At 42.9% G+C, this 25,644-nt stretch overlaps 1 protein-coding gene across 1 annotated transcript; it reads right to left on the bottom strand.

Annotated features, from left to right (window-relative positions):
- Positions 1–1,854: 1,854 nt before the first annotated feature.
- On the bottom strand, positions 1,855–18,472 carry PPIF (peptidylprolyl isomerase F). The gene is made up of 6 exons (XM_037904903.2): positions 18,166–18,472; positions 14,378–14,408; positions 12,360–12,448; positions 8,365–8,461; positions 6,266–6,341; positions 1,855–4,110 (listed from the first exon to the last, which is right to left on the bottom strand). Exons 1-6 carry the CDS (start codon positions 18,331–18,333, stop codon positions 3,975–3,977), a joined length of 597 nt encoding a protein of 198 aa, XP_037760831.1. The 5' UTR covers positions 18,334–18,472; the 3' UTR covers positions 1,855–3,974.
- Between the last annotated feature and the right edge of the window lie 7,172 nt (positions 18,473–25,644).

The following is a 25,644-nucleotide window of genomic DNA, read 5'->3' as shown; positions in this document are numbered from 1 at the left end:
CAGGAATGGTCGAGATAATACTTAGTCCTGCCACAAGTGCGGGGGACTGGATAAAATGACCTCTCGAGGTCCCTTGCAGTCCTACGATTCTATGATTCCACGTTAAAAGGATTAAGAACTGGCTAACTGACAAATCACAAAAAGGTAGTGGCAGACAACGGGGAATCATCACTGAATAATCGTTTCTAGTGGATTCAGCAGAGATTAGTACTAGGCCTGACACTATTTGACATTTGGGATTCAGAAGTAAACATATAATCACTGCTGATAAAATTTGAAGATGACACAAAGATTGGGAAAATGATAAATAATGAGGACAGGGCAGTCATACAGTGATCGCTTGGTAAGGTAGGCCCTTTCAAACAAAATGTGTTTTAATGCAGCCAAATGCAAAGTTATTCCTCTAGGAACAAGAAATGTAGCTCATACTTACAGGAAGGGTAACTTTATCCTGGGAAGCAGTGACACCAAAAAGGATTAGGGGGTCATAATAGACAAGCAACTCCCCCATGACCTTCCAGTGGAGTACTGTGGCAAAAAGGGCTAATGCAATCTGTGGATGTATAAACAGAAGTAGTGAGTAGGACCAGGAGGGTGCTTTTACCTCTTCATATGACAGTAGTGAGAGACAGATAGTGGAATACTGCATCCAGTTCTGGAGTCCATATTTTAAAGAGGATGTTGAAAAATTGAACGCGGCAAGAAAAACAAATCATTTGAAGGCTAGGGAAAATTCCCTCCATTAAGATAAACTGAACAAGATTGAGCTCTGTATCAAAAAAACAGAGAGGCGTATAAGTACCTTCACAGTGTAGAAGTGTATTACAGAGTATAAGTACCTTCACAGGGAAAAAAGATACTAGATCTCTTTAATCTAGTGGAGACAGGGATAGCAAAGAACCACTGACTGGAAGCTAAATCAGACAAATTTCAAATTAGAAAGAAAGCACTTGTTTAACAAAAAAACCAAAAAATTGTGAGTGATTAATTACTGGAACAAATTGCCAGGGGAAGTTATGGATTTATCTCTTGATATTTTCAAATCAATATTGGAGGCCTTTCTGGAAGTTATGCTTTAGTCAAACAGAAGTTACTGAGCTCAGTATAGGGATAACAGTGAAATTTTATGTCTTGTGTTATCCATATCAGGCCAGATGATCAAATGATCCCTTCTGGCATTAATCTCCCCGTGCACACATTAACCCATTTTAGAAGAGCTCTCTCTCCAGTGTAAGACAATCATGAAAGTTTGACTTGCTGACTACAACGAGTTTTGTGGTTCTGAGTATCTACTAAATGAAGAAGTGGCAGCTCTGAGGACCATTGATATAGACCGGGGTGGCTCACATGTGGCTCTTCAGAGGTTAATATGCAACTCCTGGCATAGATACCAACACCAGGGCTGGAGCTACAGGTTCCAACTTTCCAGTGTGCTACAGGGTGCTCACTGCTCAACCCCTGGCTCTGCCCCAGGCCCCACTCCACTCCTTCCCCAAGGCTCCCACCCCTTCCCCGGAGTCTGCTGCACACCACAAAACAGCTGATGGCAGCAGGCGGGAGGCGCAGGGATGGAGGGTTAGGTGCTAATCGGCAGTGCAGCTGTCGGGTGGGAGACACTGGGGGCGGGGGGGAAGCGGGCTGAGGGGAAGCTGACGTGTTATTGTTGCTCTTTGGCAATGCACATTGGCTCCTTCTCAGGCGCAGGTTGGCCACCCTTGATATAGACCATATGACAAGGGGGAATTTCAGAGAATAGCGCAGCTCGAGTGAAACACAACCAATGCTGTGATATTTCAGCTGTTCACATGCCAGTTTTAAATCAGTGGGCAACATTAAACTCACATAAGAAACAGATTTCTTTTTTAACCAAAAAATTTATTTAATGATTTTCCACACACAAATGAAGAGAACATATAAAATATTTTATATCAACATTCAACATTAGCTAAAATATTTAAATATTTCAAAAGAAATCAATAGTGGAACTATAATAAAAAGCGGTTCAGTCCTATTTTCTGTGAAATTATACTTGAAATTCCATCACACACATACACAAATGTATGTAATCTTCAATTAGCTAAAAAGACATCCATCTAGTGCAAGATGCATTTTAAACTTGCATACTGTTGTTCTATATGATGGACATTAACTCACATTTGGAAAGAGCCTTCACATTTTATTTTTATTTCCTGAATAATTACTGTACCAGCCACCAAGACACTTCCTCCACCACTTATATATAAATATATATATATATTTAGCAGCTTAAGTGATTCTCGAAATGTCATTGTAAGGTTTTATTACCATTATTTCTCAATGCTTCCCTATCAGATGTACACAGTTTACGAGTGAAAAGATGTATTTTCTAACTGCCAGCCCTGAAAACTCTTGGACTCCCATCAGTCCATCTGGATTCCTTCCCTCTCACTGAAGTAACCAATTTTAAATTAGTAATTCTGTTGATGATGCACCAGAAGAAATGGAATCCAGCTAATCCCCAAGATAAGTTGGCTCTGACGGGCTAACAGAAACAAAAAGCAGTAAAACTTATTTGTCATTTGGGATAGCATTCTGAATACACACAGAAAACGGATCTGCTGCTATTTTTACCTAGTCAGGTTTCAGAGTAGAGCTGCACTGCCGGTTAGTTAGCAGTTGCACTACAAAGAAGGTCACTTGATCACTTCTGGTTATCTCTTGACTCTATCAAGTAAATGACTGGAGCTGTGGTAGCATGCCCACCAACTCAGTTTAATATAATGTAAAGCAAAAAGTTAATTTGATCAATTAATTTAGATACAAGATACTTTGTGGGTACGTCTACACTACCCGCCGGATTGGCGGGTAGTGATCGATCCCCGATCGCTCTGCCGTCGACTCCTGTACTCCACCGTGGCAAGAGGCGGAAGCGGAGTCGACGGGGGAGCGGCGGCAGTCAACCGTGAGGACGCGAGGTAAGTCGACCTAAGATACGTTGACTTCAGCTACGCTATTCTCATAGCTGAAGTTGCGTATCTCAGGTCGATCCCCCCTCCCAGTGTAGACCAAGCCTTAGTCTTAGTTTACCCCCTCTGTTAAAGAATTAGCAATGGTCCAAGACAATAGAAATCCATGGATTTAAGTTGCATTGTAAGTTTTGTCATCTTTTGCAGAAAGAAGATTCTAGCCCTTCTGGTTGCAGAGATAGCCTTGAGAGCATTAACTAATTTGCTTTATCAGTACAACTTCAAGTCCGCAACCAGACGGGAATGAAACATAGCACCAAAGGAAATGCAGCATTCTTTATTTTATCTTAATGAAGCATTTTAACCCCAATTACAAAAGTTTAAATGCAATATCCTTAATTACTTCACTGTTGATCCTACTGCCTGAAACATCCAGCTAATGAATTTATCCACTGAACCTGGATGGATTTGTCAAATACTAACTTTACATTCATTTGAAATAGAGAAGGGTGCAAACTCTGACTAGCCAAGTCGACAACAGGATAATCTTTCAAATATTCTGATAAGGCTCACAATGTTCCTTGTAATTTATGACAAAATTAATATTCATATTGCTGCCCAATACAGTGTTGAATGACTGCACTTCAGCTTGCAGGATACTATGGGGTTCTCGGTCAAGCTTGGCCTGACAGCCTCTATTTTGGTAGTTCAGTTTAACACGCTAATACATATTTTAAGAATATTCTCATTGTTGTGAGTAAATAATATTATACAACAGTGTAAAAGTAGAGCCAAGTTAGATAGAAAACGTGGACTCTCTAGACCCTACCCACAATAAAATGGAGATTTTTAACTAAAATTCCTCACATTTCTACTGTCCCTGATCATAGCATCTTCAATGAATTATCTTGAAGAGACAAATATATTTTCACATCAGCAATTAACAACCCTAAAAGTGAAATCAGACATGCTTCTTCCTCATTTTTCTTTTTCACAGCACCTAAGTTCTCCTGAGTTACAGGCAGTGGGTTACGACAGCTGACCACAGTCAGTAATGACAATCTTTTTGGATGTCTTTCCATTCTTGGAACCAAAGCTCTCGATTTTTTTCACAACTTCCATTCCTTCCTTTACGTGGCCAAACACAACATGTTTTCCATCTAGCCTGTAATATGAATAATAAATAAGTATAAGTAAAAGCAATATTAAACTAAATACACACTGAAAGTAAGGGGGATGCTGAATATGAATGAATATTCAGACTAGCTGATGACATTCTGATCAACTCTACTTACTGAAAAAGTAAAAGAATACAATACAGCTTTAGGACCTGATCCTACAGGCCCTTCCTCACATGAATAAAAGTTAGCAGGATAATGGCCTTATCTTGGGTAGTGCCCATTACTTAAGAACGTAAAGCGTTTCAGGTTGCAAGCCTTAAGTAACAATAGCAGAAGGAGATGGAGATAGAAGGGAAGTGGTATAGTTGGGGAGGGAGGGCAAGGGGAACGTCTTAAATATGGGAGCAAAATGTACTGACATGATGAGGCAGAGAGCGACAGAAAAGGTATTCCAAATGACAGGAGCAGTAGAGAGAGAGATGTGAATAGCAAAGGCTGTTCTAAGTGGGGCTAATCCAAAGCTCACTGAAGTCAATATAAGTCTCTCGAGTACAATTGCATCTGGGTCAGGCCTTTCGGGACTGTAAGGCAGCATGGTGTCTAGTGAAGCAACCCGACCTGGGAGACTGGAAGCCCCAGGATTGACCAAATCACTTAACCTTTCTATCTCCACTTGTCAGTAAGCATTCTACACATCCTGGGGCTACAGTGAGAATTGTTCGTAGAATCTTTTTGCATGGAGGGGAGGGGAAAGCATACATTGCATTCATTACTGTCCTGCAGTTTTGTAGGAGGTCTCAATACACTTACAAGATTGTTGTAATTGGGGGCAAGAGGAGGAGAAACGGGGAGGAAGAGATGCATGAACCTTCAGCTAACCCAAGGTTTTATATTTTTCTAACTCACATAATGCTTCGTGAAGTAGTCCCAGTGTCCAGACTCACTTGTAATTTCTTTAGAAGTTAAAAAAAGTAAACTTTTTAAACATGCAAGGGAGAGCAGTCCTCCACCCATGTTCATCCTATTAACTTATGTTTAGAGCTTCTGGCTCAAACAGATTATTTCCTAGGAAGTGATGGAGAAATTTAAAGTCACAACTCACAGGGCAAATATTTGGTTAAGGCTGACTCCTTTTTCTTAATTTCCACTCCTGACCTACGGCTTCACCCTGCGCTACCAATGCTAATCAACTTTGGACTTGGAAGAAGCAAAGGCTTGTTCCAGCAATGATGAAGGTATTACTGAAGTATGCTGGGAACAGCAAGAGGTACATTACTGCATCCAAAGAAAATGAGAATAAAAATAAACATGATGCCCTCATTTTATAATAGGAAAATGAAACCACTTATTGGATCCATTCAAATGCACAGCGCAACATCAACTGTTTGATTTATCTCCCTTATGTCCTCATTTCCTTCAGCCTCCCCAAATCATAGAAGATTACGGTTGGAAGAGACCTCAGGAGGTCATCTAGCCCAACCCCTGCTCAAAGCAGGACAAACACCAACTAAATCATCCCAGCCAGGGCTTTGTCAAGCTGGGCCTTAAAAACCTCGATGGATGGAGATTCCACCACCTCCCTAGGTAACCCATTTCAGTGCTTCACCACCCTCCTAGTGAAATAGTGTTTTCTAATACCCAACCTAGACCTCCCGCACTGCAACTTGAGACCACTGCTTCTTGTTCTGTCATCAGCCACCACTGAGAACAGCCGAGCTCCATCCTCTTTGGAACCCCCCTTCAGGTAGTTGAAGACTGCTGTCAGATCCTTCACTCTTCTCTTCTGTAGACTAAATAAGCCCAGTTCTCTCAGCCTCTCCTCGTAAGTCATGTGCTCCAGCCCCCTAATCATTTTCATTGCTCTCCACTGGACTCTCTCCAAATTGTCCACATCCTTTCTGTAGTGGGGGGGCCCAAAACTGGACGCAATACTCCAGATGTGGCCTGACAGTGCCCAATAAAGGGGAATAATCACTTCCCTCGATCTGCTGGCAATGCTCCTACTAATGCAGCCCAATAGGCCATTAGCCTTCCTAGCGCTGCTGACTCAAATCCAGCTTCTCATCCACTGTAATCCCCAGGTCCTTTTCTGCAGAACTTCAAGACTTGTAATGACGAAGGAATTAATGTAGATACATTTTTAAAAACTGCAGACCCATGGGGTAAGTGTTACCATATGTATTTCTACGAAAAACTTACCAGTCAGTTTTGGCAGTGCAAATGAAGAACTGAGACCCATTTGTATTGGGTCCTGCATTGGCCATTGAGAGTATACCTGCAAAAACATGAACATATTAGCGATGTATTCATCTGAAAAATGTGCTGTAGAGAAAATGCACTTTTCCTTTGCATACATAAGGCTAGTAGAGATGCGGAATAGGGCGGAAGGCATGTTGCTTCAACGTGGCTGCTCACGTCCCACCCTTTCTTTCTCCTGTCCTCTCTCCTCCAGCAATGGTAGTATGGGGATAGTTCATCAGCCATTGGGACCAGTGATGAGCTGCCAAAATCTTAACAACTGGTTCCCTCCTCACCCCACAAGGGGGTCGTGGCCCACCCCCTGGGACTCCTGCCCCATCCAACCCCCCATGTTCCTTGACATCCCTCCCAACCTTGCCCCATCCACCCCCCTCCCCTGTCCCCTGACTGCCCCCGGAACCAGGCAGGAGGGTCTCGTGGGCTACCGTAGTGGGTGCCCACCGTGCCCCGGCCTTAAGAGCCAGAGGGACCTGCCGGGGGGCGAGGTAGGGAGTCCCGGCGGTGCTTACCTGGGGCAGCTCCCGGCAAGCATCTGGCAGGTCCCTCTGGCTCCTAGGTGCGGAGTAGCATAGCTGGGGAGGAGCAGGGGGAGCGGCCGCTCCCCACATTGATCACATCAAAAGTGGCACCTTAGGAGCAGACTCCGTGGGTGCTCTGGGGTTGGAGCACCCACGGGGAAAATTTGGCGGGTGCCCCACCGGCAGCTCCCTGCCTGGCTCCAGCTCACCTCAACTCCACCTCCTCCTCTGAATGTGCCACCCCACTCGGCTTCTCCACACCCCCGGCTTCCCACAAATCAGCTGTTTGTGTAGGAAGCCTGGGACAGCTGAGAAGCAGGCAGCGGCTTCGCACTCAGGCCCACGGAGGCGGAGGCGAGCTGGGGCAGGGAGCGGTTCCCCTGCATGTCCCTCCCCCCCCAGGTTACCTGCTGCGGTGCGGGCGGCCCTCCTTGTTCCCCCCCACCCCAGCTCACCTCCGCTCTGCCTCCTTGGGCCTAAGCACGAAGCAGCTGCTTGCGTCTCAGCCCTCCCAGGCTTCCCGTGCGAACAGCTGATTCGCGGGAAACCGGGGCGGGGGGGGGAGGGGACGGAGAACCAGAATGGAGCGGAACATAACTCAGGGGCAGAAGTGGAGCAGAGGTAGCTGGGGGCGGGGAGGGTAGCTGCTGGTGGGTGCTCTGCACCCACCAAATTTTCCCCATGGGTGCTCCAGCCCCAGAGCACCTACGGAGTCAGTGCCTAAGGTGCCACTTTTGGCCGGTTGTTAAATTTAGAAGCCCTTTTAAAACTGGCTCCAGCTCACCACTGATTGGGACCCTGAAGGTGGCTCCTACCTTGTAATGTCTATTGTGGCTTGCATGGTAAATAGGGAAAACCAACTGACTTGGTCCCCATGATAAATGGAAGTGTCTGATATGTTAGAATTGCATAGACATTTCCTAAGTGTATGTTCCTAGATGACTGGGTTCTTCCCCCTCACCCCTGCATCCACCTGCTCTTTTGACTATAGTTGGTTATAATTGGTCTGTTGGTATAACCGATCTTTTGGCTAAAAGCTTTTGTGCTCCCTTCCACACCATCTAGCTGGTGGACAGCCAACACCATGGTGACCAGTCAGACAGACCCATGACCACTTCATTTCACTCTGAGTAAAAATTCAAGTCAGGCGATTCAGGAAATAGAAAATGTAGCCAAATTCCATTCCATAACAAAAAGAGTTGTTCCACGTTTGGGACAGTTTGTAAACATAAAACAGAACAAACACGTTAGGCTATGATAATTTGCATAGCATCCACTTAAAGCAAACTGCAATAGGTGTGATGATCTGACTGTCACCCATCATAGGCTGTCTACATGATGTGTATACTAGCACAGCTGAACTAGTAACACCTCACCACTTCGACACCACCTCAATGGACCTTTTTGTAATGATCAAGTACCTCACCCACCTCAAATATGTGCTCCTTAAAATGACATTTTCTACAGGGACCAATCATTACAAATTACTCAGCAGAAGGGAAGAGGAATAAGTTTATTTACCAGGTCCAACGTGCTTAAGTATGAAATTTTCATCTGGAAATCGACTGCCATAAATGGATTTTCCTCCTGTGCCATTGTGGTTGGTAAAGTCCCCAGCCTGAAACATAAGTGGTTTTTAACTTTACTAATGTACAGGTTGCATTTTAGAATAAAACAGGTGCTATTAAAAATATACGCACTGTTGTAATTAATTTACATGGAATATACGGGCCCAAAGGAGTTAATATGACCCTGTCACCATCCAACATTAAACAACATTAAGCAAGGTTCAGGCTTTGGTATACAGAGACTTCAGCCTGCTTAGTACTACAGCAAACACATGATTAAAAATTTTAAACCTTTTATTAAAGATATAGAAATGAAGGAAAAACAGTTAATATTTTATATTTCAAATGCGTTAAGTTGAACTTTCATTTTAACATCGTGTTCCCTTTAGCTGTAGAGAGTCCTTAAATGGAAAAAACCCAAAGCCATCGTTCAACAGTCTTTTAGATAGTATTAAAGATGGAAATAACTTCTCTTTTTCCCCAAAAAAGACAGTTAATTAAGATAGGCTGGTGCTGTTTTTGTTAAAATCCCAGTCCTGTTTCCTAGAAGACAAAATAAGACATATACACACAAGACAGGAGAGAAAAGAATAGCAAAGATACAAAATACAGCTTCTGTCTTGGGTCAATGTTTACTTGCCACCTCACTGCTGGAAAAACAAATGCATGGCACTTGGTCTTATTAGCCACTCTGAGACCTGGGAAACTCATACCAGCATCGACCCTTATTAGACAGAAGGCAAAAGGAGAGGGTTAGGAAAGAGAAGAAATAAAGTGGGGAAGAAAAAGGACACGTGGGTGGGAGTGGGGATCGGTGGGAAAGTCTCACATCCTAGTTAGCCAGAGCCACTGAAGGTGGCTCTGTCATCTGGGTCCCCCTCTCTCTGGCCTGGTCAGGTCAGGATTAGGATGATGAAGGCTCAACAGTGATGTAGTGGATCCCAGGGTACCAGGAAATGATGGGGGTGGCAGCAAGGATCATATACCTTGCTCCTGTCCTGTCTGCCCATTTCTCAGTCTGCAGTTGTCAGACAGCTTCTTCTGATAATTTTCCCAGAAAGTCTTCTCATCATTTGTTATAGGTTCTTGTAACAATTTTATAAACTTTCACTCACTTTTTCCAGTTGAGCTCACAATTAGGATAACTTTGCAGGAAAGGTCCCCAATGGATACTTTATTCACCGCTTCAATACAGAGGTACTGAAGACTCACCTGGTGATTATGCAGTACTGGCAGACTTCCTACCCTCAATGGAAGAGATTCCGATACTGTGGGAGTCTTAATCCAAACATTTTGATTTTGTAGTTTTAAATTTGGAAAGAAGATCTGATTCTAGTCACACTCAGAGCTGAATGGGAGTTTTCGCAGAGGCAGCAGGATCATGCCCCTGATAGTTTTTCTTTTACAGGACAAAAATTGTTAGGCAATTAATCCTAATTCATAGGATCACCTGATGTGTCATATGTCCGACCTGTTTTATCTGCCTTGTAACTACCATAGGCTGAACGTTCCTCGGGACACAGACTGAGAGTTCTTATGTACGTACAGTGCCAAGCACACTGCTGCAAACGAAAGCTAATCCTTGCAAACAGAATGTTAGGGACAATTAGGAAAGGAATAGAATATAAGACAGAAAATACCATAATGCCACTATATAAATCCATGGTGCGCCAACTGTATCCAGTACTTCAAAACCCATCTCAAAAAGGATACGGTAGAACTGGACAAGGGTCAGAGAAGGGCAAAGGTGATCAAGGGTATGGAACAGCTTCCATATGAGCAGAGACTTAAAAAGATTAGAGCACTTCATTTTAGAAGAGGGATAACTAAAGGGGTGCTATGATGGGGTCTATAAAATTATGAAAAGTGGGGAAAAAATGAATAGAGAAGTGTTATTTACCAGGGGTCACTTGATAAAATGAAAAGTTGGCAGGTTAATACACGTAAGAGGAGGTAATTTTTTATACAACAACTAACCCATAGAACTCGTTGCCACAGGATGTTGTGATGGCCATAAGTATAACTGGATTCAAAAAAGGACTGGAAAAGTCCATGGAGAAATAGGTCCATCAATTGCTATTAGCCAAGATGGTCAGATGCCACTCCATGCTCGAGGTAGGTCTAAAACTTCTGACTACCAGAAGCCGGGGAGAGGAAGACAGGGGTGTATCATTTTATAATTGCTCTGCATATCTCCCCCAAAGCTCTGGCCCAGGACACTACTGGAGATACAATACTGGGCAAGACGGACCATAGTCTAACCCAGTATGGCAGCTCTTATGTTCTTTGGAATCATAAGATATTGTGTATGACATTCACATTTTCAAGATTGCCTTGAGCTGCCCAAAGTTGTGCTTTACATAATAGTGTGGCAATTCTTGTGTAATCCCAGAAGCATGCTTTACGTGCTGTGTGTCATGAAGAGGCATCTGAATTGCAAAGTAAAGTACATGGCAACCTTTAATTAGGTGTATTTGTCAGGCTGCATCACACTAACATTGCACCTCCTACAAGTGGAATGGCTTTCACTATTTCCACCAGCTTTAGAATGTTAAAAGAAAAATTGTCCTAGAATTATTATATGGTCCTTGAAGCATATAGTAGCAGTTACACATCTGCAAATACAGAGCACTTTACAAACACTAACTCATCATCTTAACACTTCTGAGAGACAGGCAACTAATTTTGGATAGAACTATGTAAGTTAGTGGTGGAGCAGCAATCAATATTTTCAAGTTCCTGACCCCCAGGTCATAGTCTAGACCTTGCTTCTTTTCCACCACCACCAAAAGATCCAATGCGTATTTTCAAAATAAAGTCAGTCTACTGCAGCATATTTGTCTGCTTTCCCTTATCAAAAGTAGGACAACATGAGAACATTTGATTTTTGGTATTTTTTAAATTTTAAATGCAGTTTTTTGCTCAAGATGCAAGTGCCTCCAAGGTTATTGATTAAAAACAGCATTTACATGTTTATAAAGCCTTTCACCTCAAATAAATCACAAACCCATTCAAAAACTCTATAAATACGCTACTGTTGAAATGCAGCCTTCACTGGGGTGAAAGAAAGCAACCAATTATCATGCAGTCCAGTATACTGCAGCAATTGGGGGTGGGGGGAATTGTGTCCAAGTGCAATGGAACACACTCCTTCTGTCATGCAGAGCATCATGGAATGTTAATACAGCATCCACACAAAACAGGTAGGCTATTAATTTCTCTTCCAAAGTGTATATACACTTTATTTTAAACAGGATCACTGTCATGTTTGTGTATTATTTACAGCAGTTTAGAATGATTCAGTCTTCAAATTAGAAGTAATTGCCACATTCAGAATCTCTTAAGACACCAAGTATTCTTTTCGTGAGTCAGCCTATTTACTCGGAAAACACAGTGAGTATTCTTTTTTTCCCAGGTGAGAAGTTCATATGAAATCTCTGATTGTTTTCTTTTAAATGCCTGTATATCAACAGCAAACATAATATAGCTTAACAAGATGTTGTCAGCAAAGAAAGATTGGGTACATTGTTCTCTTATGTGCTACATTGCACTGATTATAATTCTACACACAGACTGTTTTCCTTACCAACAGCCATTTTACTGAGCACACCACTTGTTAAAATACATCACTACACAAAAGCACAGCTCCCAAAGTCAGGATTTCTAAAAGCAGTCTAGAGTGGCATTTGCATTTACTTGTACAAACTGATGTGCTACACAACAGCCATAGCAACAGGATCAGAAATGCAAGGCACATTGTCATATCTTCCTTCTGCTGTTAAGAGGTTACAACAGCAAAACTATTTAAAAGTCAGTGTTAAACTTGTGTTCTAATATTGTACAAATAAAAATCATTCTTAAATCAGATATCAGAATTCAGTATAATAGATCCACCATAACATGTTTCCCAAAATAAAAGTTTGGTGAAAATACTGAAGGTTACATTACCTGGCACATAAATAAAGGAATCACTCTGTGAAAGGTGGATCCTTTATACCCGAAACCCTTTTCACCGGTACAAAGAGCTCTGAAATTTTCTGGTAAAACAAAAACATATATGAACTACTACCATGTAACATCATTATACAGTACCCTACAACCAAATTAAAATAAATGGCAGGTAATTTAGGTCCCACATCAGTGTTTTTTAGAAAAAGTTTAAAGCACGTTCTTTAAAAAAAGTTTATTCTCCAACAGTGATATAAAGTCCTATAATTTTTTTTTAAATTCTTCTATTGTGCATGCTTGAGAGCTTTATATTAGTGAAAGGTACTAATAAGAGAGCCCCAAAGACAGAGTTTGTTTACCCCCACTACCGTGCAGTATTATAGGTAGCCGCAATGCAACATTTGTCATTTCACTTGCATTCTTTTAGCCTAGTCTACGTTACAGTTAAGTTCCATCTAAGCTGCCTATTAAGCCCCATGGTCAGGGGAGAGGCACCTCTCCCGCTCCCAGCCCAGGTGCTGCTGTGGGTGGAGAGAAATCTGTGGGGAGTCCTCTCTCCCTGCCCACCATAGCCCCCAGGCAAGCCTGCACCCCAAACCCCTCATCCCTGGCTCCACCCCAGAGCCTGCACCCCCAGCCAAAGCCCTCAACCCCCCATGCCCCTCATCCGTGGCCCCACCGCAGATCCCTCACCTCCCCAGCACACCCCAATCCTTTGCCCCAGCCCTGAGCACCCCTCCCACACTACAAACCCCTCGGCCCCACCCCCACCACATGAATTTTGTTATGTGCACCAATATGGAGGGGTTGCGTCACACCTCCTCCACATTGGTGCACATAACAAAATTCATTCTACTTATGCGTGGGAAAAATTAGAGGGAACACTGCACTACAGTTAGGTCGACGTAAAGCAGCTTCTTCGACCAAACTCTGCAAGGGCCTGCACTAAAACATAGCTCCCACCAATGTAACCCACCAACTACAGTGACTTAACTCCACCTCCGTGAGTGATGTTGCGCTGAGGACTACATAGTTAGGTCGATGCAGTGTCAGCACAGACACTGTGTTGTTTACATCGACTGTTGTTGCCTTTCAGAAGCCATCCCACAATGCCCCACACTGACAGTTAAATCAGTGCAAGGGGTCCTGGTGAGGACACACTTCTGACACAAGGAGAGTAGTTTGGACATGCAAAAGCAATTCAATCACTGTGGTGGCTGTACATCAAAATTAGGTTGACTTAATTTTGTAGTATAGATTTGCCCTTAATCGCAGTTTGAAATAACACCTCTAGGAGTGAGATTTCAGTCTCCATGCCTTTTAAACCTTTGCTCTTGCTTCATTTGTGAAAGTGGTATTTTTCCCATGGACACTTGTCTACTAGGAAGTAGACCAAGACAACCAACTCAGACTCATAGACTAAGGTTAGAAGGGACCATCATGATCATCCAGTCTGACCTCCTACACACTGCAGGCCACAGACCCTCATCCAGTCCTGTAACAGACCTATAACCTCTGGCTGAGTTACTGAAGTCCTCAAATCATGCTTTAAAGACTTCAAGTTCACTTAGATCAACGAAGAGCCCTCAAAGAAAAACTTTTGATCACTAACAGGGTAGGAGGATTAAAACCATCTTAGAGGTGAAAGGGAGAAAATCTATGTCCTATTACCAATCTCCCAAACCACACAGTCCCCACTCCACAATTCCTCCAATTTGCTGTTGCTTTGGATTTCAGTGAAAGAAGTGTATCTTTTATATTTGTTAAACATTTTTGTCCAGCGTCGGTAACCAAAACACATAACTTTCATGCACAGGCAAGGTAGTGAACTCAACTTTGTCAGGAAAAAAATTAGAAAAATTGGTGACAAAACATAATGAATATTGTCCTATTTTTCAATCAACTATTGAGCTAGTTAAAGTTTTTGTAAAGCTTTAATTTTGAATGAATTCCCCCCCGCCCCATCTAATCTAAATCTTAAAATCACAAAGTATGAAACTTTCAAGACACTTTCTTACCAGCGGTCTTTGGAACCACATCAGCTTTTAGCTGTGAAAAAGAGAAAAAGAGAGAGCACAAAAAGTAAGCTTTTACATAACAAAATACACACATGAAAAAAGTTAAAAAGATACCTACATTGGTTTCATGAACTAAGCCAATCCAAAGGGCGGGAGACCTGTACTAAGGATGACCTTGTATATAAAATAAGCAACCCCATGTCCTAAACAACCATTTTAACATAGCCTAATAGTTTAATGCGGTTTGCCTGTAATTAAAGACCACCTCTTTGAAGCAACTCTTTCTTGTTGGGCCTCTGGTCAGTCACTTAAGACTGACTGTAGTTGTATTTAAGAACTAAAATTAACAATACAACATGAGATTCAGGAAGAATTTGAAATTTGACTGGAAAGACTCAGGATCATTGACCAAAAGTATTTTGGACTATCGTTGCAATTAAATTACTTCCAGCAAAGACTAATCTTTGAAGCCTGCTTAAAAATAGTTATATTACGGAAACTGAGGTAGCAGGAACAGAAAGAAGAGCGGACATTGCACACCTAAAATTGATTCCCAAAGTCACACAGTGTCAAATTATTAAGTCTTCATTTCTGAAGATTTCACAGGAAGTTACTTTTGTAGATCCTACAAATCTCTTCATAACAGCCAGCATGGATTTTTTAGACAAGTGACCATCTGCAAAAAAGTGTACATGATTGTTCTCAGGTACATATTGTCCCTCAATCAACTTAGACCACAAATTAGAGCAGAGAGATATCCTTGTGAAGATGCAGGCATTGCCAGATCCACGAAGGGAGTGTATCGGATCTGTAAGTGCAATGGCAGTTATCTTGGCTGACATACTGAACTGGGAGCCTTTAGAGCTAAAAGCATGACCAAAGCTCTCTAGCTGGGGCTTTAACAGACTCATATCCTATGCAGTTCAGCACAGAGAGGGACCCTGTAATATGTTCTCAACAGTTACTCACAAGGATAACACTATTGCCACACAAGTACAGTCACTGGAAGACCATGCAACCATGAACATGCTACAGCCAAGCATGCTGACTTCCTCCTGTTGCCCTAACATTCAGTCACAAGAAGGTGTGACCTTTATAATCCCATTCATTTTATAGGAATGATTTTATGATACCAAAGAGAAGACTGTCTGGTAATGAACTCCTTGCACAATGGTATTTTTACCAGAAGTCCCTCAAACAGTTCAAGACAACGTGAAGACTATTTGGTTTTGGTTAGTTTTCACAGCAATACTTTCAACAAAGGTTTTGGCCGCATGAAACCCTTCTCAGAGCACATTTGAACCTTCATGTGCTACATCAAAAGAGACCTAAGGATGGGTGGGCAACAAAGAAGCTGTGATGAACTTTCTATGAATATCAATCAGAGTGGAACATGACAGTCTTTCTTGTCTTCATATTCTGAAACAAACATTTCAGTCCTTCTCCTACACAGTGTGTTCACAAACAGGTACTAAAGATACAAGGGACATATCGCTATTATAGATTCAGCATTTGTCATGACTATCGCAGGAGTAATACATGGCCTGATTTTTCTGTTTCTGTTTTTCTGTTTCTATAATGGCAAAGATTTTTCAGTATTTGAATTATTATGACCTAGCAAGCAACCAGTTGGGTGGTTGAGTGGATGTGAAAGACAGCAGCTGCACAAACTTGTGGAGTGTGATCCTGCAGAAACCTAATGGAAAGCATAGGAACTGGGACAACACCTCCAGGAAACAAGATAAGGAACCAGAATGGAGAACTCTGCCCCCTTAGCCAGAGTACAAAACAAACAAAATAAAGGAAAACAGGCAACCCTAAAACTTTATGGAAGTATTTTTAACAAATAAAGAAACTGAAAACTCAGAAGCCTAGGATAATGAAAGAGACATTAGCTACATACCCAAAAGTCTCAAGTGTGTTTACATAAGCTATACTGAGGATTGCAGCTAGAAAGGTAGTTTTGGACAACTGACATAGTGGAGTTTCCAAAATAATCAACACCAGAAACACTCTGCTTATTTTATGCAATTTAAGCATAATTTTCTAGAGACATTTTGTTTTTAATCAATTTAAAAATTCAGAGTTTTTCTTCAAAGCATTTTAGTCCAAACTTGCCTCTTAGTTCAAAGATTAACAGTTGAAGCAAACCAGTATTACTCATTTCTCTCCATCTCTGAATGCATTATTTAACTTCTCAACAGAAAAGTGAGAAAGCAAAAACAGATGGATCATTTTCTGTGTGTATTACAAACACATACTCATTCCCAGGACCTTTCATAATTGTCCATCTCCCCACAATTTCTATGACTCTTTTACAGGTATTTTTCATACTTCACCTTAACAAAGAAGCCAGCCTTAATAAAGCTCTTTAGCTGTAAGAAGACAACCACCACATATATTGCCAGAAGCCTAGCACTGAAAAGTTCTCAACTGCCCCATCCGGAAGTTAAATAATAATAGCCACATACAGGAAGTGGGCTGTTTCACTTTCATAACGATTTTGGGAGGAGTTGGAGAGGATCCAAAGTCTGTGGAAGTTACTAAAACTGTACAGCTTGAATTTCAGTAGTTTGAGTGATTCTACAAAGGAGAATTTTACAGTCTTAACTACTCCATTGTATCAGTATTCATGTACTTTCATAGCTGAGTTCCTGAAGACAAAGTAACAGTTCTTTGAGTGCTCAATATGTACCCAACCAACACCAGCTGAGGGTTTTGCTGTTTGAGTTTGGCTAGGGAGTGTACACTTGCAATCCCCTACTCAGTAACATTTCCTGTTCATTACATTTTGCTGCTCTCCCTTGGTAAATGACAGTTCTGCTCATGTGGTAAAGTCTGCTCCTCTGCCAGTCCTGACCTTGCCTGTGTCACTTTCAAAACCAGGCACTCATTTCCTCTAGGACAGGACTTTTTTCCGCCGCATCATCAATTTAGAGTAAATCAACATACAAATAAGTCTGGATACCCAGCTTTGTCTGAGCCACTTTATACACTAAACATGAAACCAATTCCTCCTAGAGTGCCTTCTGGCGCTGCCTAAAAAAGGCATTCAGCAGCGGGAAAGGGGACTGGAGGGGACATATTATATTGAAAGGATGCATGGTCTAGCAATTAAGGCACAGGACTGGGAGTCAGGATATCTGGGATGCATTCCCAGCTCTGGCCGGACTTACTGCGTGACCTTGGTAGGTGCAAAGTAAATAATAAGAACTCAGTCTGCCAGTGATCTCTAAAGGGCAGTGATGGGGACTGTCCTGTTGCATAATCTGAGACTCGACAATGTCCCTACCACACACTCTCCTTGTGCGTGCGAGACACAGGCCTGGAGATTTCAAAGGCGATCGGGAAGAGTTTTTAGATGGCTATTTATAAGGCAAATATTCCTGTAGCAGCTCGGTACGATCCAGGTGGTTCAGATCTGGAGCAAGCACTATTTCCAGATAACAATCCTCACTGAATCCCGATCGCCAAAGGGCTTTCCACAGCTGCCCCCGTCCCCCTTCTGAGCTCCTTGGCCAGGCGCAGCGAGGGGGGCGCGCTCAGGGAGCGGCCGGGACTCGCCCAAGGTCACACCGCCAGCCAGTGGCAAAGCCAGGAACCACCCCTCCCCCCCGCGGCTTCCCAGGCTGCTTCGGCCACCATCACCCCGAGCCGGGGTCTCCCTCACCCTGCGCACCGCCCCAGCCTGCTGCCGGAGCCTGGCTCGGGGCTGCTCCGGCTGACCCCCAGCCTGGGGCCAGCAGAGCCTCGCCGGCCGGGAACAGGGGACCCCAGGGGGCGGCTACCTCCAACACGACGCGCCCCAGGGGCTGGTTGTCGGCTCCCACGTCCAGGTAGACTAGCGGGTTGGGCGGGCTGGCGCTGCTGCAGCCCCGGCTCCGGGCGGCGCGCGGGCAGGCGAGCCGCGGCGGGCGCAGCAGGAGCAGGCGGCGGGCGGAGCTCAGCGCGGACATGCTGGCGCGGCGGAGCAGTGCGCACGCGGCCGGCTCTCTGCGCTGCGAAAGGGGGCGGGCGGGGCCGCAAAACACTGCGGGGCCGCCGCCGCTGCGGCGCTTTTTATGGCCTCCGCCGGGAGCCTCCGCAGCGCCCCTAGAGGCGGAAAGCGCCGGGAGGCGGCGGCCAGGTGAGAGGGCCCGGGCCAGGCACGTGCTGCCGGGAGGCGGATGCAGGAAGAAGCAGGTAGGAAAAGGGTTTGAGGGGAGCCAGGGAGAGATGGGCAGCCGGGGGAGCTGGGCTGAAGGGCAGGGAAAAAAACACTGTGACCGCCTTTGCTTTGCTGCCTCAGCACCGGCTGGCCCAGCACCCAGCCTGACCAATAGCCCTACCCTACCCACAGCCCTGAGACCCTGCGCTAGTAACGAATACAGCATCCTTCAGACTTGACAACGCAACGGTTTAGATCTGAGGTTCCCACACAGGGGGCTGCAGCAGGCTGGCGGGTGCCATGGTGCTGCCCACGTCTGCCTCCATCTTTCCAGCTGTGAAATCACCTCAGACAGTTAAAAACACATTAAATACTTTCCGAACGCTACTTTTCTATGGAAGCAAGTGCTAGAGTTGCCACTGCATTAGACCTTTGTGACTAGGAAAGGTGGCTGCAATGAGACAGTCTAGGTAGTGAGGCCTGGGTCATGCTATAAAAAAAAAAGTTTAAGAACCTCAGACTGAGACCATCAGTGTTTTGGAACAAAGAATATGTCCGAACTGGGAGTAGAACTCAGGACCATAAACCAACCATAATTCACCTCCGGAAAGAGAACCAGCACCACTTAAAGTGTTCAAAATAGGTTGCGTTTCTGGCTGGTTTCCACATAAAGGGACATTGCCAAACTGAAATTTAGGGCCTGATTCTCATTGCCGTACACCTCTTTCTTGACCATTTCTGTCATGATCACAGGAGATGTTTACATACATAACTACATTCTTAAGAGTTGCCACTTAGAGGTACAAAAACTTTTAGAAGGGCGATTCATCTTATTAATTCACAAAACTGAATAGTCATCACCATTAAGTGTTAAGAAGGGAATGAATATACTCTGCCAACTAAAACCCCAATTCTGCAATTGACCACCAGCATGCAGGGTCAGGGCCTAAACTAGTTTAGCTGACCAATATGTTTATAATAATAATTACTTTTAGTGTGCCCAAAAGTGAGATAGGCACTCAGCTATTTATTTATTTATTTATTTTGTAAACTTCCCCAGGAGGTGCTTTAACTTTGACATGCAATAACCATCTCAAAGACAGGGTACTCCTTCTGAGCCTATTCACAAGGGTGAAAGTGGATTTTGAGAGAGTTGGCAATCTACCCTCTGGGAGCTAAAGAGAAGCCATCAACTAATTTCACGAGTCCCAGAACAACCATTGGATGAGACACACACTTGGAGCACTAAGATGTGAAATGCAATTAAATTGGTTATTACCACATGCATTGGGTAGTGTGATGAGCCACAAGGTCAGAGAAGAAAAGTAATTAGCTACCCATGCTGTACAGCAACACTTTAGAAATGCATTGACTGGAACATATTATTACCTATTATGAAATGGTATTTATAAATAGAAATAAGTAAAACAGTCACACACAGGTGTGTGATGTGACTGTGACATCACAGATATCCAGAAGGCTCCACAGGTGCCCAGGATACTAAAGTGCTTTCCTAATCCTATGTAGTTTCCTGTTGTTACCTGAGAGACTATTACAACGATACAGTATGTCATTATACCATGTCGTGGTGCTCCAGGTTCTGCTGGTTTATAAACGAAAGTTGTGTTTCTGTTTAGTAAGATTAACAGTTTACAAAATAACAAAAAGCTACCGTCTAGCAGCTTAGTTGCAGTTCCTCACCCTAAATTAGTAAAATTTAGTTCAACAATATTTACTAACACATTACTAACTTTTTTTTAGCAAATTTCAGCCATTATTTTAGAATTATTCCCGTTGAGTTTCCATATTCTGTTCATTTGCCAAAATTTTCAAAATCTCCTGCTACTACAAGCCCTCTTGGGACTCTGTTGTACTCTGTTGAAATCAAAGGCAACATTTCCAATAATTCTCACTGGTAGCAGCATGCAGTCTCTAGTAAATCATTCCCCTGCTTTCTTTTTCTGTTTTTTAAAAACATTGCAGTGCAGTTTCCATAAGGGGAAACAGTAATTCTCAGACCTGCTAAAGTTCTCTGAAATAATTAATAAAGTAACCACTAAAGATGACTTGATTGACATAATGTACCTGAATTTTCAAAAAGCTGTCAACAAAGTTTCTTCCAAAGTCACTCTGAAGAAAAAGATAACTATGGGATAAATGGCAAGGATACAGTATAAAACTATGAAGGATTATGAGAAATTCTCTATGAACTTGAGCACATTAGGTCAAATTTGTCCCTGGTTCACTGCCCATTTCTTCAAGGCATGTATTCCCAGATACCATCATATAATGTAAAATAAGTGAAGGGGCACCAGAGTGAATTGAGTCAAATACAGTGTTGTATGCTAAGTCAACAGTTGACTTCCTGATGCAATGGCAGGTAAGTAAACTCCATATTCATCCTCCATAAGACAAGCCATACTGGGCTACACCAATTTTTCCTTCTAGCCCTGTCATAAATATAAAGGGAAGGGTAAACCCCTTTAAAATCCCTCCTGGCCGGAGGAAATCTCCTCTCACCTGTAAAGGGTTAAGAAGCTAAAGGTAACCTCGCTGGCACCTGACCAAAATGACCAATGAGGAGACAAGATACTTTCAAAAGCTGGGAGGAGGGAGAGAAACAAAGGGTATGTGCGTCTGTCTATATTCTGTCTTTGCTGGGGACAGACCAGGAATGGAGTCTTAGAACTTTTAGTAAGTAGTCTAGCTAGGTACGTGTTAGATTACGATTTCTTTAAATGGCTGAGAAAAGAATTGTGCTGAATAGAATAACTATTTCTGTCTGTGTATCTTTTTTGTAACTTTAGGTTTTGCCTAGAGGGGTTCTCTATGTTTTGAATCTAATTACCCTGTAAGGTATCTACCATCCTGATTTTACAGGGGGGATTTCTTATTTCTAATTACTTCTATTTTTATTAAAAGTCTTCTTGTAAGAAAACTGAATGCTTTTTCATTGTTCTCAGATCCAAGGGTTTGGGTCTGTGGTCACCTATGCAAATTGATGAGGCTTTTTATCCAACATTTCCCAGGAAAGGGGGGGGTCCAAGTGTTGGGAGGATTGTTCATTGTTCTTAGGATCCAAGGGTCTGGGTCTGTAGTCACCTAGGCAAATTGGTGAGGCTTTTTACCAAACCTTGTCCAGAAAGTGGGGTGCAAGGTTTAGGGAAGTATTTTGGGGGCAAAGACGTGTCCAAACAGCTCTTCCCCAGTAACCAGTATTTGTTTGGTGGTGGTAGCGGCCAATCCAAGGACAAAGGGTGGAATATTTTGTACCTTGGGGAAGTTTTGACCTAAGCTGGTAAAGATAAGCTTAGGAGGTTTTTCTTTCATGCAGGTCCCCACATCTGTACCCTAGAGTTCAGAGTGGGGGAGGAACCTTGACAAGCCCAATATCCTGTCTTCCAGTAGTGGCCAATACCAGATGCTTCAAAGAGAATGAAAAGAACAGGTCAATTATCAAGTGACAGTCAGAAGCTTAGGGACACCCAGATCATGGGACTGCGTCCCTGACCATTTTATAGTGTTGGCCATCAGAGCATCCCCTGGCAAGGAGTTCCACAGGTTGACTGTGTGTTGTGTGAATAAGTACTGTATTTTGTTTGTTTTAAACCTGCTGCCTATTAATTTCATGGGGCGACCCCTGGTTCTTATGTTACGTAAAGGGGTAAACAGCACTTCCTTGTTCATTTTCTCCACACAATCCATGATCTTATAGACCTCTGTCATATCCCCCCTCATTCATTTCTTTTCTAAGCAGAACAGGCCCAGTCTGTTTAATCTCTTTTCCAATTGAAGCCGTTCCATACCCTAAGTCATTTTTTCCATCTCTGTATCATTTCCATTTCTAATATATCTTTTTTGTGAGGGGGCGACCAGAAGTGCATGCAGTATTCCAGGTATGGTGGTACCATGTAGTAGCATTATGATATTTTCTGTCTTCTTATCTATCCCTTTCCAATGTGCTCACTTTGCCTTTATCATCACTGAATTTCATCTGTCATAGAATCATAGAATATTAGGGTTAGAAGAGACCTCAGGAAGTCATCTAGTCCAATCCCCTGTTCAAAGCAGGACCAACACCAACTAAATCATTCCAGCCAGGACTTTGTCAAGCCAGGCCTTAAAAACCTCTGAGGATGGAGATTCCACCACCTTCCTAGGTAACCCAATTCCAGTGCTTCACCACCCTCCTAGTGAAATAGTGTTTCCTAATATCCAACCTAGACCTCACTCACTTCAACTTGAGACCATTGCTTCTTGTTCTGTCATCTGCCACCACTGAGAACAGCCTAACTCCATCCTCTTTGGAACCCCCCTTCAGGTAGTTGAAGACTGCTTTCAAATCCTCCCTCACTCTTCTCTTCTGCAGACTACATAACCCCGATTCCCTCAGCCTCTCCGGGTAAGTCATGTGCCCCAGCCCCCTAATAATTTCCATTGCCCACCGCTGGACTCTCTCCAATTTGTCCACATCCCTTCTGTAGTGTGGGAACCAAAACTGGATACAATACTCCAGGTGTGGCCTCACCAGTGCCGAATGGAGGGGAATAATCACTTCCCTCAATCTGCTGGCAATGCTCCTACTAATGCAGCCCAATATGCTGTTAGCCTTCTTGGCAACAAGGGCACGCTGCGGACTCAAATCCGGCTTCTCATCCACTGTAATCCCCAGGTCCTTTTCTGCAGAACTGCTGCTGAGCCAGTTGGTCCCCAGCCTGTAGCGGTGTATGGGATTCTTCCTTCCTAAGTGCACAACTCTGCACTTGTCCTTGTTGAACCTCATCAGATTTCTTTTAGTCCAATCCTCCAATTTGTCTAGGTCACTCTGGACCCTATCCCTACCCCAGCGTATCTACCTCTCCCCCGAGCTTAGTGTCATCCATGAACTTGCTGAGGGTACAATTCATCCCATCATCCAGATCATTAATAAAGATGTTGAATAAAACCGGCCCCAGGACCTACCCACTGGGGACTCCACTTGATACCTGCTGCCAACTTTTGCTGTCCTTTTGTTGTCCAGTCACCCAGTTTTGTGAGATCCCTTTGTAATCTTCACAGTCTGCCTTGGACTTTGCTATCTTAAGTGAAAAGGTTGTAGAGCATTAAAAAGGTCATAGAGCAATTTTTAAACTAAGGGCTGGGGGAAAGCTGATAGGTGTGGAGGACCACGTGGTTTGGTCAGAGACATCCCTTAGGGGAGGATCTATTATGGAGAATCTCTAGGTTCTAGTGAGGACAAGAGGATGGGAAATCATAAAATACAGGTGGGGTCTGATGAGAAATGGGCAAATAAAAGAGTCCCATTCAATTACATCATGTAATGGCAGACAGCTAAAAGGAGACAAATTTTTAAAGTGCTTATATACCAACGCTAGAAGTCTAAATGGGTAAACTAGAGTGCCTCATATTAAATGAGAATATTGATATAATAAGCATCACAGAAACTTGGTGGAATGAGGATAATCAATGGGATACAGTAATACCAGGGTACAAAATATATCAGAAGGATAGAACAGGTTGTGCTGGTGGGGAAGTGGCATTGTATATGAAAGAAAGTGGAGAAGTAAATGAATCAAACTGTACCACAGAATCTCCATGGATAGAAATTCCATGCTCTAATAATAAGAATATAGCAGTTGGGATATATTACCGACCACCTGACCAGGATGGTGGATAGTGACTGTGAAATGCTCAGGAACATTAGAAAGGCTATTAAAATAAAAAACTCAATAATAATAATGGGGGATTTCAGTTATCCCCATATTGACTGGGTACGTGTCACCTCAGGATGGGATAAAGTTTCTTGACAACTTAAATGACTGCTTCTTGGAGCAGCTGGTCCTGGAACCCACCAGAGGAGAGGCAATTCTTGATCTAGTCCTAAGTGGAGCACAGGATCTGGTCCAAAAGGTGAATATAGCTGAATATATTAAATGTAGGTGAATATATTAAATTTAATATATAGGTGAATATAGTCAATTTAATAGCCCTGTGGCAGGAAAAACACCACAGCGGCCCAACATTGTAGCATTTAATTTGAGAAATGGGAACCACACAAAAATGAGGAGGTTATTTAAACAGAAATTAAAGGGTACAGTGCCAAAAGTGAAATCTCTGCAAGCTGCATGGAAACTTTTTAAAGACACCATAATAGAGGCTCAACTTAAATGTATATCCCAAATTTAAAAACATAGTAAGAGAACCAAACAAAAAGCCACCTTGGCTAAACAACAAAGTAAAAGAAGGAGTGAGAGGCAAAAAGGCATCCTTTAAAAAGTGGAAGTTAAATCCTAGTGAGGAAAATAGAAAGGAGCATAAACACTGGCAAATGAAGTGTAAAAATACAATTAGAAGGTCAAAAAAGAATTTGAGGAATGGTTAGCCAAAGACTCAAAAAGTAATAGCAATTTTTTTTTAAGTACATCAGAAGCAGGAAGCCTGCTAAACAACCAGTGGGGCCACTGGATGATCGAGGTGCGAAAGGAGCACTCAAGGACGATAAGGCCATTGCGGAGAAACTAAATGAATTCTTTGCATCGGTCTTCACGGCTGAGGATGTGAGGGAGATTCCCAAACCTGAGCCATTCTTTTTAGGTGACAGATCTGAGGAACTGTCCCAGATTGAGGAGGAGGTTTTAGAACAAATTGATAAATTAAACAGTAATAAGTCACAAGGACCCAATGGTATTCACCCAAGAGTTCTGAAGGAACTCAAATGTGAAATTGCAGAACTACTGACTGTAGTCTGTAACCTATTATTTAAATCGGCTTATGTACCAGATGACTGGAGGATAGCTAATGTGACGCCAAGTTTTAAATTATAGGCCTGTAAGCCTGACTTCAGTACAGGGCAAACTGGTTGAAACTACAATAAAGAACAATATTGTCAGACATATAGGTGAACATAATTTGTTGAGGAAGAGTCAACATGGTTTTAGTAAAGGGAAATCGTGCCTCACCAATCTACTAGAATTGTTTGAGGGAGTCAACAAGCATGTGGACCAAGGGGATCCAGTGAATAGAGTTTACTTAGATTTTCAGAAAGTCTTTGACAAGGTCCCTCACCAAAGGCTTTTACGCAAAGTAAGCTGTCACAGGATAAGAGGGAAGGTGCTGTCAT

The sequence above is a fragment of the Chelonia mydas genome, chromosome 7 (genome assembly GCF_015237465.2).
Source record: "Chelonia mydas isolate rCheMyd1 chromosome 7, rCheMyd1.pri.v2, whole genome shotgun sequence".
Taxonomy (NCBI): domain Eukaryota; kingdom Metazoa; phylum Chordata; order Testudines; family Cheloniidae; genus Chelonia; species Chelonia mydas.
This window is presented reverse-complemented; position numbering and strand designations above follow the sequence as displayed.

Bases quoted from the DNA above. Each gene is read 5' to 3' on its own strand.
- PPIF (XM_037904903.2), bottom strand. From the start codon at position 18,333: ATGTCCGCGCTGAGCTCCGCCCGCCGCCTGCTCCTGCTGCGCCCGCCG. The intron at 12,449-14,377 runs GTAAGAAAGTGT...TTGTTTTACCAG, and splicing joins TGTGGTTCCAAAGACCGCTG to AAAATTTCAGAGCTCTTTGT. The intron at 8,462-12,359 runs GTAATGTAACCT...CTTATGTTTCAG, and splicing joins TTCCTTTATTTATGTGCCAG to GCTGGGGACTTTACCAACCA.